The sequence below is a fragment of the Emys orbicularis genome, chromosome 13, assembly GCF_028017835.1.
Source record: "Emys orbicularis isolate rEmyOrb1 chromosome 13, rEmyOrb1.hap1, whole genome shotgun sequence".
In the NCBI taxonomy this organism is placed as follows: domain Eukaryota; kingdom Metazoa; phylum Chordata; order Testudines; family Emydidae; genus Emys; species Emys orbicularis.
The window spans coordinates 42,149,961-42,164,828 of record NC_088695.1 but is presented as its reverse complement, the minus strand read 5'-3'; the positions used below and the strand labels follow the sequence as shown (position 1 = coordinate 42,164,828).

General features: G+C 41.8%; 1 protein-coding gene across 1 annotated transcript; it reads left to right on the top strand.

Annotated features, from left to right (window-relative positions):
- Nucleotides 1–1,988: 1,988 nt before the first annotated feature.
- C13H17orf75 (chromosome 13 C17orf75 homolog) lies at nucleotides 1,989–12,249 on the top strand. Its single transcript, XM_065415945.1, has 10 exons — nucleotides 1,989–2,131; nucleotides 4,542–4,622; nucleotides 6,000–6,125; nucleotides 7,007–7,147; nucleotides 7,394–7,451; nucleotides 8,658–8,777; nucleotides 9,418–9,482; nucleotides 9,608–9,744; nucleotides 10,462–10,565; nucleotides 10,938–12,249. The coding sequence occupies exons 1-10, from the start codon at nucleotides 1,989–1,991 to the stop codon at nucleotides 11,145–11,147; spliced, it is 1,185 nt and encodes a 394-aa protein (XP_065272017.1). The 3' UTR covers nucleotides 11,148–12,249.
- The last annotated feature ends 2,619 nt before the right edge of the window (nucleotides 12,250–14,868 follow it).

Here is a 14,868-nt window from a genome sequence, read left to right as displayed (position 1 = left end):
GGTGAAGGAGAGGAGGAGGAGGAGGAGGAGGGGGGGGGGCGGAAGGAGAGCCCGAGTCGCGTGCGGAGGCAGTGAAAACGTGGAGGAGGGAGAAAGGGCGCGAGTGCGGCGCATCCCGGCCAGGAGATGGGGGATGGGTGGGAGCAGAGACTAGGCCACGTTCCGGGGTAACAGAGACCAGGCCGCGCTCTCCCCTTTACCGCCCCCCAGTCCCGGCCGGGAAGCCATCCCGTTTTGTGGCAAAGGATATCAGCACCAGGGCTTCAGCTGCTTCTTCTTCTTCCGGCCCATCGCGGTGGCGCTACCGAACTAGAGAAAGGCGAGAAGCAGGCACCAGCCGCAGGCCTTCCAGCGGCCTCTCGGAGGAAGACAAAATGGCCGCTCCGCTCTCTCCTGCCGCCGCCTCCAAGCCCTGGGCTTCCCAGTATGCACCGCGGCAGCCGCGACGGGGCTGTCACGTGACATCCACCAGGCTCCCTCTACCGCTGAGTCTCCTAACATGCCCCGCGATTGCCAACGGCAGCCATTTTGTTCCAACCTCCTTTCCAGTCTCGCCTAGAGGCGTAGAACCCTCTGTCATGACCCCCCTGGCGGCCACAGGGAGCTGATAGGGATGAGGAAGGAAGGGATTCGGGTACCCACCAGGCTGGTTGGACAGGACAGACTGTGCCATTGTGATGTGGCGTCTGTGCCCCACTAGGCAACATCAGCAGGTTGCCTCCACACCCCAATTTGCTGAGGCAGAACAGCACTCCAAAACATCACCACAGCCTCATCGCATGGCATCACCATGTCTGCCTGCCACAGCCAAAGCACAGTCCTTTCCCCTAAAAATCATCACAGTCCTCAGCGGTGTCCCAACCCCAACACGTCACGTCAGGCCGTTAGCTAAAGGAAAACATCATCCCTTCCTCTCAAACGTCGGCACAGCATCACCACGTGGCTTCCCCAGGCCGACGCACCGTGTGGTGGCACTGAGGGAAAATGCCATTGCGTTCCCTCAAAATATCAACACCATGTCTTGTAGCATTACTGCACTGATGCACTGTGTCATGGCTCTAAGGCAAAACGGCAGGAATCTCATCCCCTCAAAACAAGGCCTAAGTGGCAAACTTGACCATTCCAGCATGGAGACCAATGAATGAACTATAGAGACTGAACCATCATAGTCACCAAAAGAGGTGATCACACCAAACTTGTCCTTGAGGCATATTGGCTGGTCTGTTAGGAGAAGCTTGCATCACTGTTGGTCAATACCATAGTCACTCTAAGGATAAGCAGAGGATGTCATGCCTATGGACATAAATTGTATTTTAAAATTCACATGTGAAATGGTAATTGACAAGATATGTTTTTTCTTTGCAAAAAAAATAATTTGCTTATAAAAGTATAGAAGAGATTTGAGGAATACAAACGAGGACTTTTATCCTCTGCTGTAAAATTTAGGGATTTCCCCACAAAGGATAAATTGATAGGGGTGGGGGGGATTTAAACAGCTTCAGAATGAATTTTAATTTTAAAATCGACCATGTAAACACATTCAGTAAAATCATTCCTCCTAAGAAAGAGAAGGAGACTTCAAAAGATCCTAAATGAAAGATTCTCCCTCCAAACTGAATGAGGGCAAGTCTGGAATGGGGGAGAAATAGATTCAGAGCTGCCAAATTGGGACTCTTTAAGTGAGAGAGATTTTCAGATTTGTGCTGAAATAGTAAATATCTCATGGGAATACACACAGCAACATCTTCCATCCCAATAGGGAGAGGCTGTGACACCAGCCCTACAATGCATCTGCCTTCCAGGAACTGAGAGAGCTGGAGCAATAGTTGTACGAAGCGGTGTTAGTGTGAAAGGCAGGAGAGGAAACAAGGGCAGCCGGAACCTGAGTGTTTGTGGCGTGAGCGGAGCAGGAAGACGAGCACAGTACGGCAGGAGACTAGAGGGCGGATTTCGTTGCTACACACGAAGAGCTGCTGAGCTGGGGAAAGATGCTGCCGTCTCTGCAGGAATCTGTGGATGGGGACGAGAGGGAGCTGGAGAGCAGCGAGGAAGGGGGCGGCCCGGCCGAGGAGCGGAGGCCGGAGCGGTTCAGTAATAGCTACTACTGTCTGTACGGCTACCAGGGCTACAGGTGAGGGGCTGGATAGATCCCGCCTCCCCAACCCGCTCCACAGTACCCAGCCTTCTGCTTCCCCCGCCCCCCTTTCCTAGCGACGTCCCGGCAGAGTCCAGTGACCTGCAGGTGCCATCTCCCTCCCCTCACACTGCTTCCTGCTGTCAACAGATGATGCAGCTGGAGGGGGGACAAGGGCAGGAGAGAGCGAGGCCATTGTTAGCTGCCTTTAATTCCGGGAGTGGAGGGAGGAGAAGGGAGGGAATAGGATGCAATGAGGATGGCTGAGACTTGTAAAGGTTTGGAGTGTGGTTTCCAAATAAAGGGGAGTTAATCCATCTGATTAATTACAGCTCCTACCCTGGTCCCAGTGGTCTTCATGGCAACAAAAGGGGAAGTGGTAGACGTGGTATATCTTGACTTTAGTAAAGCTTTTGATATTGTCTTGCATGACCTTCTCATAAACAAATTAGGGAAATGCAACCTAGATGGAGCTACTATAAGATAGGTGCAAAACTGGTTGGAAAACCGTTCCCAGAGAGTAGTTATCAGTGGTTCACAGTCATGCTGGAAGGGCATAACAAATGGGGTCCCGCAGGGATCAGTTCTGGGTCCAGTTCTGTTCAATATCTTCATCAATGATTTAGATAATGGCATAGACAGTACACTTATAAAATGCAGATGATACCAAGCTGGGAGGGGTTAGAAGTGCTTTGGAGGATAGGATTAAAATTCAAAATGATCTGGACAAACTGGAGAAATGGTTTGAAGTAAATAGGATGAAATTCAATAAGAACAAATGCAAAGTACTCCACTTAGGAAGGAACAATCAGTTGCACACATACAAAATGAGAAATGACTGACTAGGAAGAAGTACTGCAGAAAGGGATCTGGGAGTTATAGTGGACCACAAGCTACATATGAGTCAACAATGTAACACTGTTGCAAAAAAAGTGAACATCATTCTGGGATGGAGGAGTATTGTAAGCAAGACACAAGAATTAATTCTCCTGCTGTACTCCGCTCTGATTAGGCCTCAACTGGAGTATTGTGTCCAGTTCTGGGTGCCACATTTCAGGAAAGATCTGGACAACTTGGAGAAAGTCCAGAAAAGAACAAGAAAAATGATTAAAAGGTCTAGAAAAAATGGCCTATGAGGGAAGATTGAAAAAATTGGGTTTGTTTAGTCTGGAAAAGAGAAGACTGAGAAGAGACATGATAACAGCTTTCAAGTACATAAAAGGTTGTTACAAGGAGGAGGGAGAAGAATTGTTCTCCTTAACCTCTAAGGATAGGACAAGAAGCAATGGGCTTAAATTGCAGCAAGGGAGGTTTAAGTTGGACATTAGGAAAAACTTCCTGTCAGGGTGGTTAAGCACTGGAATAAATTGCCTAGGGAGATTGTGGAATCTCCACCATTGGCGATTTCTAAGAGCAGGTTAGACAAACACTTGTCAGGAATGGTCTAGATCAGTGGTTCCCAAACTTGTTCCGCCGCTTGTGCAGGGAAAGCCCCTGTACGTCCCTTGGCCCGCGCCGCTTCCAGCAGCTCCCATTGGCCTGGAGCAGTGAACTGCGGCCACTGGGAGCCGCGATCAGCCGAACCTGCGGATGCGGCAGGTAAACAAACCGGCCCGGCCCGCCAGGGGCTTTCCCTGCACAAGCGGTGGAACAAGTTTGGGAACCACTGGTCTAGATAATACTTAGTCCTGCCATGAGTGCAGGGGACTGGACTAGATGACCTCTCGAGGTCTCTTCCAGTCCTATGATTCTCTGATTTTCTGATAGTGTGTGAGTTTCCACTGCTCTACCATGGCCTAGCTGAGTTTGAGCTCTGGTTGAGTAGGACTTATTTGTGCAGGGTGAGGAGATGAAAAACGGAAAGATGAGTGGGACAATACCAGATTTTGGTGAGGAGTGGGTTATTCTCACCCTTGCTTTGGCACCAGAACATATTGTGTTTTGGGGACAGCTCCAAATGCAGACTACTCATAAAGTGGGCATCTAGATAGGAAACTAAGGGATTCCAGGTAATGTTCTTGAAAGGTATATGATTGACAGCACTGAAGCAGGAGGTTTTCAGAGCACAGGCAACGGCCGTACTAGGCTTTCCTACATTGGTCTTCCTAAACTGAAAGGTGGGGAACCCATCCTTAGGTCTGAAAAGGATTTCACCCTCCCTATCTATTCAGTTCTTAGCTGCTCTACTACATTTTTTGTCTCCCCTGGGATAGAGAATGACAAGTAATTTCTTCCCCTCCTAATCACCCCTTTAGTCCTCCACTCCATAATACTTTCAAAGGCTACTTCCACTCTGCACCATCTGCACAATGCTTCTTTCTCCTCTGCCCTGTTTAGTGATAATAGACCTGTATACATGTTGTGTGTCCATATTTAATGTCAATCATAAAAATGCCTTGATTTTCAGTTCATCAGAGCAGGCTGCTGACAGTGATGATGGAAGTCCGAGCAGTGCAACACCAGAAACTCCCTCTGCTCAAGACTTTAGGTAAAACAAACACGGCAGAACCACTTAAGCACCCTGATTTCTCATTCAATTTCTGATTCAGAGCTTTTGACGTCTTCGTATTTGGGTAGATACAGAAAGGAATACAGAGTTAGATAATACATTCCGCATCAAAAATACAAATCCCTCTGAAAGCCATATTGAATTCACCTGGGCATTTTTTTCTGGTGTTTTTTTCTAATAAACAGCAAGATGATAATGGACACATACACCAAATAGAATTTCTGAGTTGGGTGAGTGGAGGCTTAGAATAATAGACCAATGCAAATTATACTCCTCGGGTTCACACTCATTTATTTTATACTACTACTAATTCTTAGCGTATCTACATAATTTTAGGTCTTTGAGTATAAATAATTAACGACTCATTGGAGCAGGGGAACAGGACCTGGGGTCTCCCCTCACACCCCTACTCCAATGTCTTATTTATATACAGTGGAATAGCTTCAACAGGAGAGACTGAAAGAGCCTCACATCAGAATATCCCATAGCCCAATGGTTAGAGCACTTTCCTGAAAGGTTTAGGAGACCCCTCTTCAAATCCTTTCCCTCCCTCAATCAGAGGGGGAATTGAACCTGGGTCTCCCATGTCCCAGGTGAGCGCTCAAACCCCTGGGATAAAAGTTATCAGGTGGGCACTACAACCACCTCCTCCTCCAGCCATTTTGGGTGGAGTTAGGTATCTACCTATGCCAGTCTCACAAGAAACACCTTAGGTGCCCAAACTAAAGGAGAGGGGTTCCCGGTTATGAGTCACTAGAAGAGATAGGTGTCTGTCTCCCTAAGAAGCCTCCCTGCAGCCTGCATTTAAGGACTTATTTCCCTTAGAGGGGCAGAGCTTAGGATACATCCCTTCCTTGGCTTCCCCCAAGGGCTAGCTTAGGTGGCTCCTCACCTAGCATGCTGGCTTTTGTGAATTACATTCTAAGGTACCTATCTCGCCCCATTCTTTGGTTAGGGAGCTTCGGCTAACTCAGGCTTTTTGAATTGCAGTGTTATTTCTGTAATTTTGCAGGCACCTAAAAGTTATGCGCCGTGATGCTTGTTGTCACAAAGTCCCTTTGTGAATCCGGGCCTAAGCGACCTGCTATTGAGTAAATCTGTGTCAATTGATATTAGAATTAAAGAATCCCAATTTAGTGAACAAGACACTGAATACATTTCTGACTTGCCACAGGTCAGATAATGTGTTAGAGGCAGTGCCAGGAACAGATTCCAGGAGTCCTGACTCAGACACTGCTATAACCATAAGGAAGCACTCCTCCCCACATGACATCTGTGGAGTCGGGCATATGCCCAGCTAGAGAATTAAAATAGTTTACTCTTCTTCTCACTAAGAATTTTATCTTGTTTTCAAAGCCTCTCCTTGGTGGATACTAACTTACCAGCTGAAGCAGAGACAGAATTACGCAGTTTTATTGCTAAGCGTTTTATTAAAGGAGCACTTTTTGAGGGGATGGGTAATGTTGCATCTGTGGAGTTGAGGTAAGAGTAAAATGTACTGTTTTTAATTTGTGATAAACATGGGAAGTGATAAGAAATGCTGGCAGTCTCACTAAGTTTACCATCTGCTGCTGCATATGAGTTTAATCCTGATTGCAGCTAATCAGCCTGTCAGCATATTTAAGGCTCGCAGTTTAGTTATGTGCTAGTAGCATTTGCCTTAGACTTCCTTTAGGTGGCAGTGAAAAACTGCAAACACATTAAATAGTGATAAATTAGTTTTGATCAGGTTGTTCTGATCACACTTTCTGTGCAGTTAACAAGGAGGAAAAGATCTAGGAAGATTGTATATGTGATGCTATGTGCAGGTTGTATTGGGGGTTAGCACAATTTTAAGTAAAACACACACACACCATATTTTAGTTGATGCTCACTCCTTTACACATGGCTTTTATTTCTAAAGTCAGTTTATCTTTTGTAGCCTTGTTAGAAAATATGAACAATTGTTTTTTGTTTTGTTTTTTAAAGAGGTTTTAAATAGGATAGTTAAAACTTGCATTTATTTCTGGGATGTACCTCAAAGGTAATCAGAATGACATTACTGTTCTGAAAGCAAGAGTATTCTTTTGGGATCAGGACAGAATTATTTTGATCAAGGTGAAAAACCATAGAGATTCAAAATCCTAATCTTAATCATTATCTGATTATTCACAAATTTATATAAAATGTAGGATAGGAAATTTTGACCCAATTGAAGTCAATGGCAAAACTTGCATTGACTTTAGGAGAGTCAGGATTTCACCTATTGTCAGTGGCTGGTTAAATTCTAATGTGAGATACAAAATGAGATTCAGTTAGAACAATCATTACCTTATTTGGCACATCTGCATCTGATTAATTCAACTTTTTTTTCCTGTCTCTAGCATACCAGAATTTCGAGTTGGTTGTTATTACTGTCTTCTCCAACAAGAAAAGCTTCTAGAAACAGCAACAGTGGAATCAAACATCAGCCCTCCAGAGTATGTAACTTGTTTCTTAGGAGGCTCAGAGAAAGGGCTCGAGCTATATCCTTTCCTTAACCTCTCTTCATGTGGGTGTAGGGAAAGAGCATATGAAAATAATAGGTAGCGTGTTTACCCCATTAACTTTGAAACCTTTTCCAGATCTGCTGCCAATTCCTTGAATTCATTGACTACTAGCCTACTTGTACACATCTTCCAGAGTATATCTGAAAATGTGATTACCTACTATATACTAAATGGGCAAAGCGCAAATCTCAATTTACATATCTTATTTCCTTAAGAGGATACTTTCAGACTTGAGTTGGACATGTATGTTCAAGTCCTGAAGACTAACCTTGATTCAGAGGTAAGATCTAATTCTGTGACTGAATTTTTTGTAAATGGTAAAGATGACATTTTATGAATTGTTAACCTGATTTTATAGGGCTGATTTGTTATAGGCTCGCCAATGATCTGAGCAGAAGATACTTAGGTTCTTGTCAAATCAGGCTACAGAATTAGAGAATGTAGAGAGTTCAATACTTTGTCCAGACTCTCAGGGTGTGCAGCAAGGGCACTCACACTGAGAACACAACCCATGTTCTTGTGGTGTACCTTGTGGTTACCGGTACGTCCCAGTATTTTGGTAAACACATTCAGTTCTCCGTTCACTTCCCCAAAGTCGAAAGGGTAACCGGTAGGCCATTTATCTATCCCAAAGGTTATAAACACTTATGCTAACTTGCTCTAGCTAATCATACAGGATACAGGCCTGTAGGTTCCTTGCATTATAGCCAAATATAACAAAATAATATCTACTGAACTATAAACCAAAATAATATAATCAAACTAATAAAGAAAAACAGATTATATAATATAGCAAGCTGGCAGGCTAGCCCCATGGGCTACAGAATAAGGATTGATTACTCTGACAAAAAGTTAGTACAGTACATGAAAGACCAACATAAACAGGAGGAAATGAGCAACTGTCTATACAGTGAAACAAGTGCATACACTAAGTGCTGCCCACCATACAAGTTAAACAAATGGAAACATCAGACTTTCTTTCCCAAGCACAGTAATCTTAAGGGTTACCTGTGACACTAATAGGTAAATTCAGACAGAAGTGTGAATAAATTGACTAAATCCCTTTAAGAAATTATAATAGCATATGGAAAGGTTAGCAATGAGCATTCAGTCCCCTAACTTTTCTAAGCAGTGGTGACAGGTTGATTTGTATTTTATGTGAATAAACTTGGAGGGGGGGGAAGTTCAAGGAATGGAACCCAGGTTCTGACTCCCAGTCCTGTACCCTATCTACTGGACTACACTGCTTGTCTGATACATGTCAGAATAGATTACAAATATAACATGTCATATTCTGGCAGAATATAAAGGCTTTCAGAGCCGGTGTTTCATGTCAGTAACACTTAAGATGCCAAGCTAATGATTTTAGCTGATTATAGTTCAAAATTAGGAAGGAATTGACATCCAAATTGCATAGTTGGAATGGGTTAGCAATATGCTTATTTTTATACCAGAATCAAAGCTTTAATGTTTCAATTTGCTACAGAAAAGTAACCTGGAGGCTTATATTAAACCCTACCTAAGAAGTTGGTTTGAGGACTCTGTATGCCCTATCCAGAGGGTAGTGCAGCTCTTCCAGGAGAAACTCGCCTTTTTATTACATGCTGTAAGTATACATCAAACTAAAACATCTTCTGAACATTTTCTAGTCAACTCAGTGATCCTGTTATATTGTAAATGTAGCTTGCATTTGGCTTTTCCATTCTCCCTGAACTGAATGAAGAAAACCTCCCCCTTTAGTCAATACAAGTGATTTTTCTCAGCTATATTACTAAGCCAGTACCAGCTATTTCATTCACTAAAATTAATAATTTTATAGTTGACTTATTTTAAAATTGAATGCTTAGTATTCAACTTATAATTAGAATGAGATAGGCAATAAAAATTCCATTTTGCTCAGACTAGGACAAGAACAGCTAAGTGTCTATGAAATTCATTGTAGAAAGATGCTGAGAACAAAAAAATAAGATGAGTCATATACTGCTAGACAATGAAAATGAGACGGATGTGGGCAGAATGGTTAATAGAAGTACAAACTAGTGTACTTTTCAAAATGTATAAATAGTTGTAATGAATATACTGTAGTCTGGAGCACTTATCTAGCTTCTGGTTCTTACTAGACTATTTGGAAAAGAACTTAACTAAGATCACTTGTTACTCTTTGCTAGTAATAATAATAATGAAAATAGTAACAGAAGTAAAATATATACAGCCAACAGCAATCAAATTGTGTGGTTTTTTTAAAGGCTTTGAGTTACACTCCTGTTGAAGTTAAAAATTCAGATGAAAGAACAAAGAAAGATATTCACAGGTAAAGAATATTACTCCTAAACAGAGACAATATAGCCTATAAGTTGCTTGGCTTATTGTATGATCCCTTTCCTGGTTTTGCTGTTTGGGTGGAAACTAGCAGTTCACAATAGTTTTGTATGTCAGGTTTCTGAGTGCTGCCAGTCTCCAAGGTCTCATTCAGGAAGGTACAATGACCTCCTTGTGTATAGCCATGACTGAGGAACAGCACAGATCGGTGGTAATAGACTGTAGTGGACCACAGCCTCAGTTCCATAATGCAGGTGAGATCATGGATGGGGATGCTTCCATCAATTTATCCAGCTCATCTTTAGAGAAGGCTCAGCCCTTACAGGATCATACCCAGAAAGTTTTGGGACCTGGCTATCTTGAGAACACCTTTCTTCCCATTTGATATCACGCCATATATGATCCACAGAGGCACTTGATCTCTGGTTTAAAAGTGAGAGGTCCTAGAGTCTGGAATTTGATCAGCTCTATGATCTACCAAAACTCAGATTAGTTAAGCTTCAGATCAATCCGCAGAGCTCACTTTTTCTGTCAGGCTTTTGATGAGTGGTATATAGAGGGATGTGGATGGTTAGATAATTATCGTTATTTTGGGCAAGTATAATTCTGTTTGATTGGACAGTTTGCTGTAGATTTTAACCTTGTTTGTAGTTTTAAAAGCACCTGGAGCTTTGGGAAAGATGTTTCAAAGAAACTGAAAACAAAATCTATTTTCCTGGCATACTAGTTAAAATAGCAAGAAAGGGGGATTAGTTACGTTTTCTTTTGTTTTCTCATACACATTCTATCCATCTTTTTATGCTTTTGAATATTTATATCATAGGGCAAACATTACTGGTGTTAATTACAATTATTGTGTGAGTGAGATTAAGTACACAGTCACATACATGTGGGTTATGCAGTGTTCTAATGCGCACGCACACATACACTTTTTCTTTACCTCCTTTTCTTTGTTCCTAAACGTGTGACAGGAAGCAACAAATTCTGTGACGACTGGATGCAGGCTTTTCTAAATGGTGCTGAAGGTGGAAATCCATTTCTCTTCCGGCAAATAGTGGAGAACTTTAAATTGAAGGTAACTTTGTATACTCGTATGCTTGCAGGAGACAGAAGGGTTACTGAGTATGCAAATAGTCACTTTTGCATTGATATAGCGATAACTGTGAGAGCTTGCCTAGTTCTTGCTGTACTCTGAGTGGACAAGAACAGAATATCCTCTAAAGGAGACACAGACAGATTTAGAAACCAACTTATTTTTTTCTTAAAACAACCTAACTTTAAAATTACAATGGAAACTCCCATCAAGAGTTGTAGCTAACTGATTTGTCTACTAATGTATGTAATAAAATTCTTACTGCAGACTCTTCCACTTCTCCAAATTCATGTATTGGCATACCTTCCCTACAGATAAAAGGATGAGGAATATTTTCTGTTACTGTGTTTATAGGCCATACAAGACACTAACAACCTGAAGAGGTTTATTCGTCAGGCAGAAATGAACCATTATGCCTTGTTCAAGTGTTTCGTGTTTCTAAAGAACTGTGGCAGTGGAGATGTCCTTCTGAAGATTGTTAAAGTGGAGCAAGCAGAAATGCCAGAAGCCAAAAATGTAATAACTGTCCTTGAGGAATTCATGAGAGAAACAGCAGTAGCCTAAAAATCTTAATTTTTGTACTTGCTTTGTGCTATTGTATAAATAATTAATTCCTTCTTTGCAGATCAGAATTCACTATTGCAGAAACTTAAATTATATTTGAAAGCATTCAGTCATTTCAAACTTATTTCACATCTGAGTCTTTTTAGAAAAAGCAGCACGAGATTTGCTTCAATTTTTGAATATAGTGTTTTATACAAATCCAGACATTCTTTTTTCAACACTTACCAGATTCTGCAACTGATCCTCCTTTTTTGGGGACCACACCATTTTGTTTTTTACTGTCATGTCATAAGAAAAACTTTCACCTGAATGGCAGTGATAGTTTTTAAGCATTTAGAAAATGTTTAATGCATAAGAACTAGTAGAGAGGATCATGACTAAACATTGAGATCAGATTTATTTAAACAAAAAAGTCATATAAAGAACTACAAACATTTGGATAAATTGCATATAGTAAATGAATTAAACATATTAAATTCAGAGAATTTTCTCAGGCAACAAGGCCTATGTTCTTGTCATTTGTTTTCACAAACTTAATTCTAAAGTAGAAAATCTGTACTTCTGTGACCAGATTCTCTCTTTGATTATGCTTACCGAACTGATTTATTTGAAACTGAAAATCTGTAAAACAACCTAACTTTGTTGTCAGGTCTCAGATATATATATTTCATTTTGAAAATGCATCATTGTACTCCAGCAATGAACTCTCTCTCACATGGGAAATACATTTTCTAAACCATAAGTAATTTAGACAGCAGAATATATACACCACTTTGGATGCAGTAGGAACCAAAACTAAAGGGACCTTTATCAAGATTACACAGAGGAGGACTGCAGGAATAGTCCTTATGTAGGCAAAACTCACATTTGTTTCAATTGATTAGCTAGGGAATGCAACCTTTGTACGTAGTGTGTTTTATCATAACTTGACACTTAATGAACTATCCTATTATGAAGAGGTCTCCATCACTAACTTTATTTGTAATAATATTACTGAACCAGTAGTGTGACTGCTGTTTGTTTTGTGAGTGCTGTACATCAAAGTTAAAAGGTACAGGCTTTCTTGTGATATAATCATATCTAATAAAATAAATTAACAATCTTGATCGTATAGTTTACTTTTTAATTCCAAGTAAGTATTTCCAATGAATGAATGAATCTGTTTAGGCTCTATAGCTTATATTGTTCTCCTAGCAATATCTGGAGGAGTTACAGGTATAGTACCCTCATATGGATGGGAGAATGGATGTGCATTGGTAGAGAGGAAAATAAAAGTAGCCTAAAAAAATAAAACCTGTTACCACATCACATCATAGGCTGCATGCAGGATCACTGAGGACTAAACAGTTTCCTTCAGCAAGTTTGATTCATCAGTCAGTAAGCCAATACTAGCAGCACTCAATAACCTATGTTGCTTTCTATCACTTCCATACATTTTTTACTACTTTGGAAAACCGTTCCTTTAATGTTCTAACTGGTTCAGGTGCAAGGGATCTCTCCATGCTAAGAAATATATGAGCATCATGAAGAATGGGTTGCTGATTAATGTCTTCATATCAAGCATTACTAAGGATAAGATTTTGTCATGGATGTCAGATTCTCTGACTTTCAGAGACCTCCGTGACATTTTCTGCTTCAGCCCCAGGGTTGCCGGGCCGGAGTTGTCAGCTGGCAGGAGCCCTGAAGCTCCGAGCCACCACAGGCGGTGTGGACACAGGAGCTCCAATCTGCCATAGGCAGCGAGGACCCCGGAACTCCAAGCGGCTGGTCCCAGAGCTGTCAGGCTCTGTGGGTGGTGGGGTCCCCGGAGTTCCAAGCCACTGCGGGCAGTAGGGACCCCGCATCTCTCAGCTGCTGCGGGCGGTGGGTGCTGGAGAAAAAACTCCCATCCTCTGGGCTCGGGCTCTCACCCCCGCCTCAGGCTTCAGTCATTCCCCTGTCAGTCCTGCCCACCATTATTTTTAGTAAAAGTCACAGACAGGTCATGGGCTTCCATGAATTTTTGTTTATTGCCAGCGACCTGTCGGTTATTTTTAGTAAAAATAACGGTGACAAAATCTTAACCTTAAGCATTACAATCTGCAAGGCAAGAATCTCTAATTGCCAGGGGATGACTGTGGTGATGTGAGAAATGAGGCTGCTCCTCACCCACTTTGGATGGAGCGGTTGGCTGAGGGCCCCCAGTGGTAATGTGTATTGCTTGCGGTCAAGGCTGGCCTCAAAATACCCAGTCTAGTAATGGGCAGGTCATTTTGAAGCTCTAGAATAGAGGTGTTACTGGAATATTAGCAGACTACATCTGTTGGGGGTAATATACTTTCTCCTTTGTGATACAATGACAATCTGCATTCTGGCTTCTGAGTTACCTTCGGGCATCTTTAATGGATAGTGTCATCTGCATATTTGCTGCCATACTCATAGTTTTGTACCAGCCTTGTAAAGTTAAGAGAATTTTCTAGCTCTAGTATCTGAGCCAGGCCAACCTATCCAGGCCAGTCATTGGGGTGATCACTGTTAGACAATCCTGTACTGGCGAGAATCACCTGGCACATTCTTCTTTTTGGAGAAAAATTATTCATGTGGTCCTAACAAGTTCATACTTACCCATATTTAATATATATAGTACGTCACACACCGTAGTTATAAAGCCCAGCTTTTTTAGCCTTTGCTTGTGAGACTTCGATCTCTTCCACTTGCATAGGCCTTTCTTCCCTGAGCAGCTGCTTACCTCAATTTCAGTCTTATTAAGTTTGTGTCCCATCACATGTGGGTTCCAGCCTGGAACTGTCAAACTTTGCATGCCTGGTAGATTTTCTCTTCATTATCTGTTCCTGCTTTCAGCTCTTTCTAGGCTCAATTTTCCCAAGATCTGCACTTTGAAGGAACAAGGTGATTGGTATTTAAAAAAATAAATAAAATCCTCCATGTTGCTATATACTTGATACACTTATTTTAGGCCAGTTGCGTTCCTATCAGCTCTGCAGTGACTTAATTATTCAGGTGTATGACTAACAGAAAGAGTTCAAACTTCTTGAAAGTGCTCTTGCACAAAACTGGGCCTTTAGGGTAGTGGGGCTGGCGAGCCATAGCATTTTACTGGACTTTTTCCTTTTGTAAATTCTCCTGTTAAAAAGTAAAGAATTTAAATTCAATAAATAATGCAGGAGAACCTGGCTAAGCTCATTGCAAAATACTGAATACTTTTTCAACAATAAAATACTATTCAAAGCAGATGGTGAAATGAAACAAAGGACAAGCCATGCTGTACCGTACTATAATAGTTAATGGAATTGGAGATAAACCTGAACTGGGTTTGCAAGAGTATTACAGTGGACTGGGAGTCAGGACTCCTGAGTTCTCTCTCTGCCTCTACTACAAGCATGTTGGGAGATCTTGAAACCTCTGTGGATTGGTTTGCCTATCTACAATTATTTGGAGCCCCATAGGCATGAATGGTGTTCTACAAAAACAGACAACATGGTCACTGCATAAAGGCACTGACCATCTAAAACAAACACTACTTACCTACTTCTCAGAAGCGTTGCTAGGCTTCATAAATTGTTTAAAGAGCTACAAGAGTCTCTGATGAAAGATGCTCTAAGTGCAAATCACTAAAAATAACAGGCGAGTTTAACACTCATGCAGTAGCTGTCAACTGTCACTTGTTATGTTTTAGTTACAAGAGATGTCAAAACTGCTCAAAGGAGTGGCCATGAGTTAT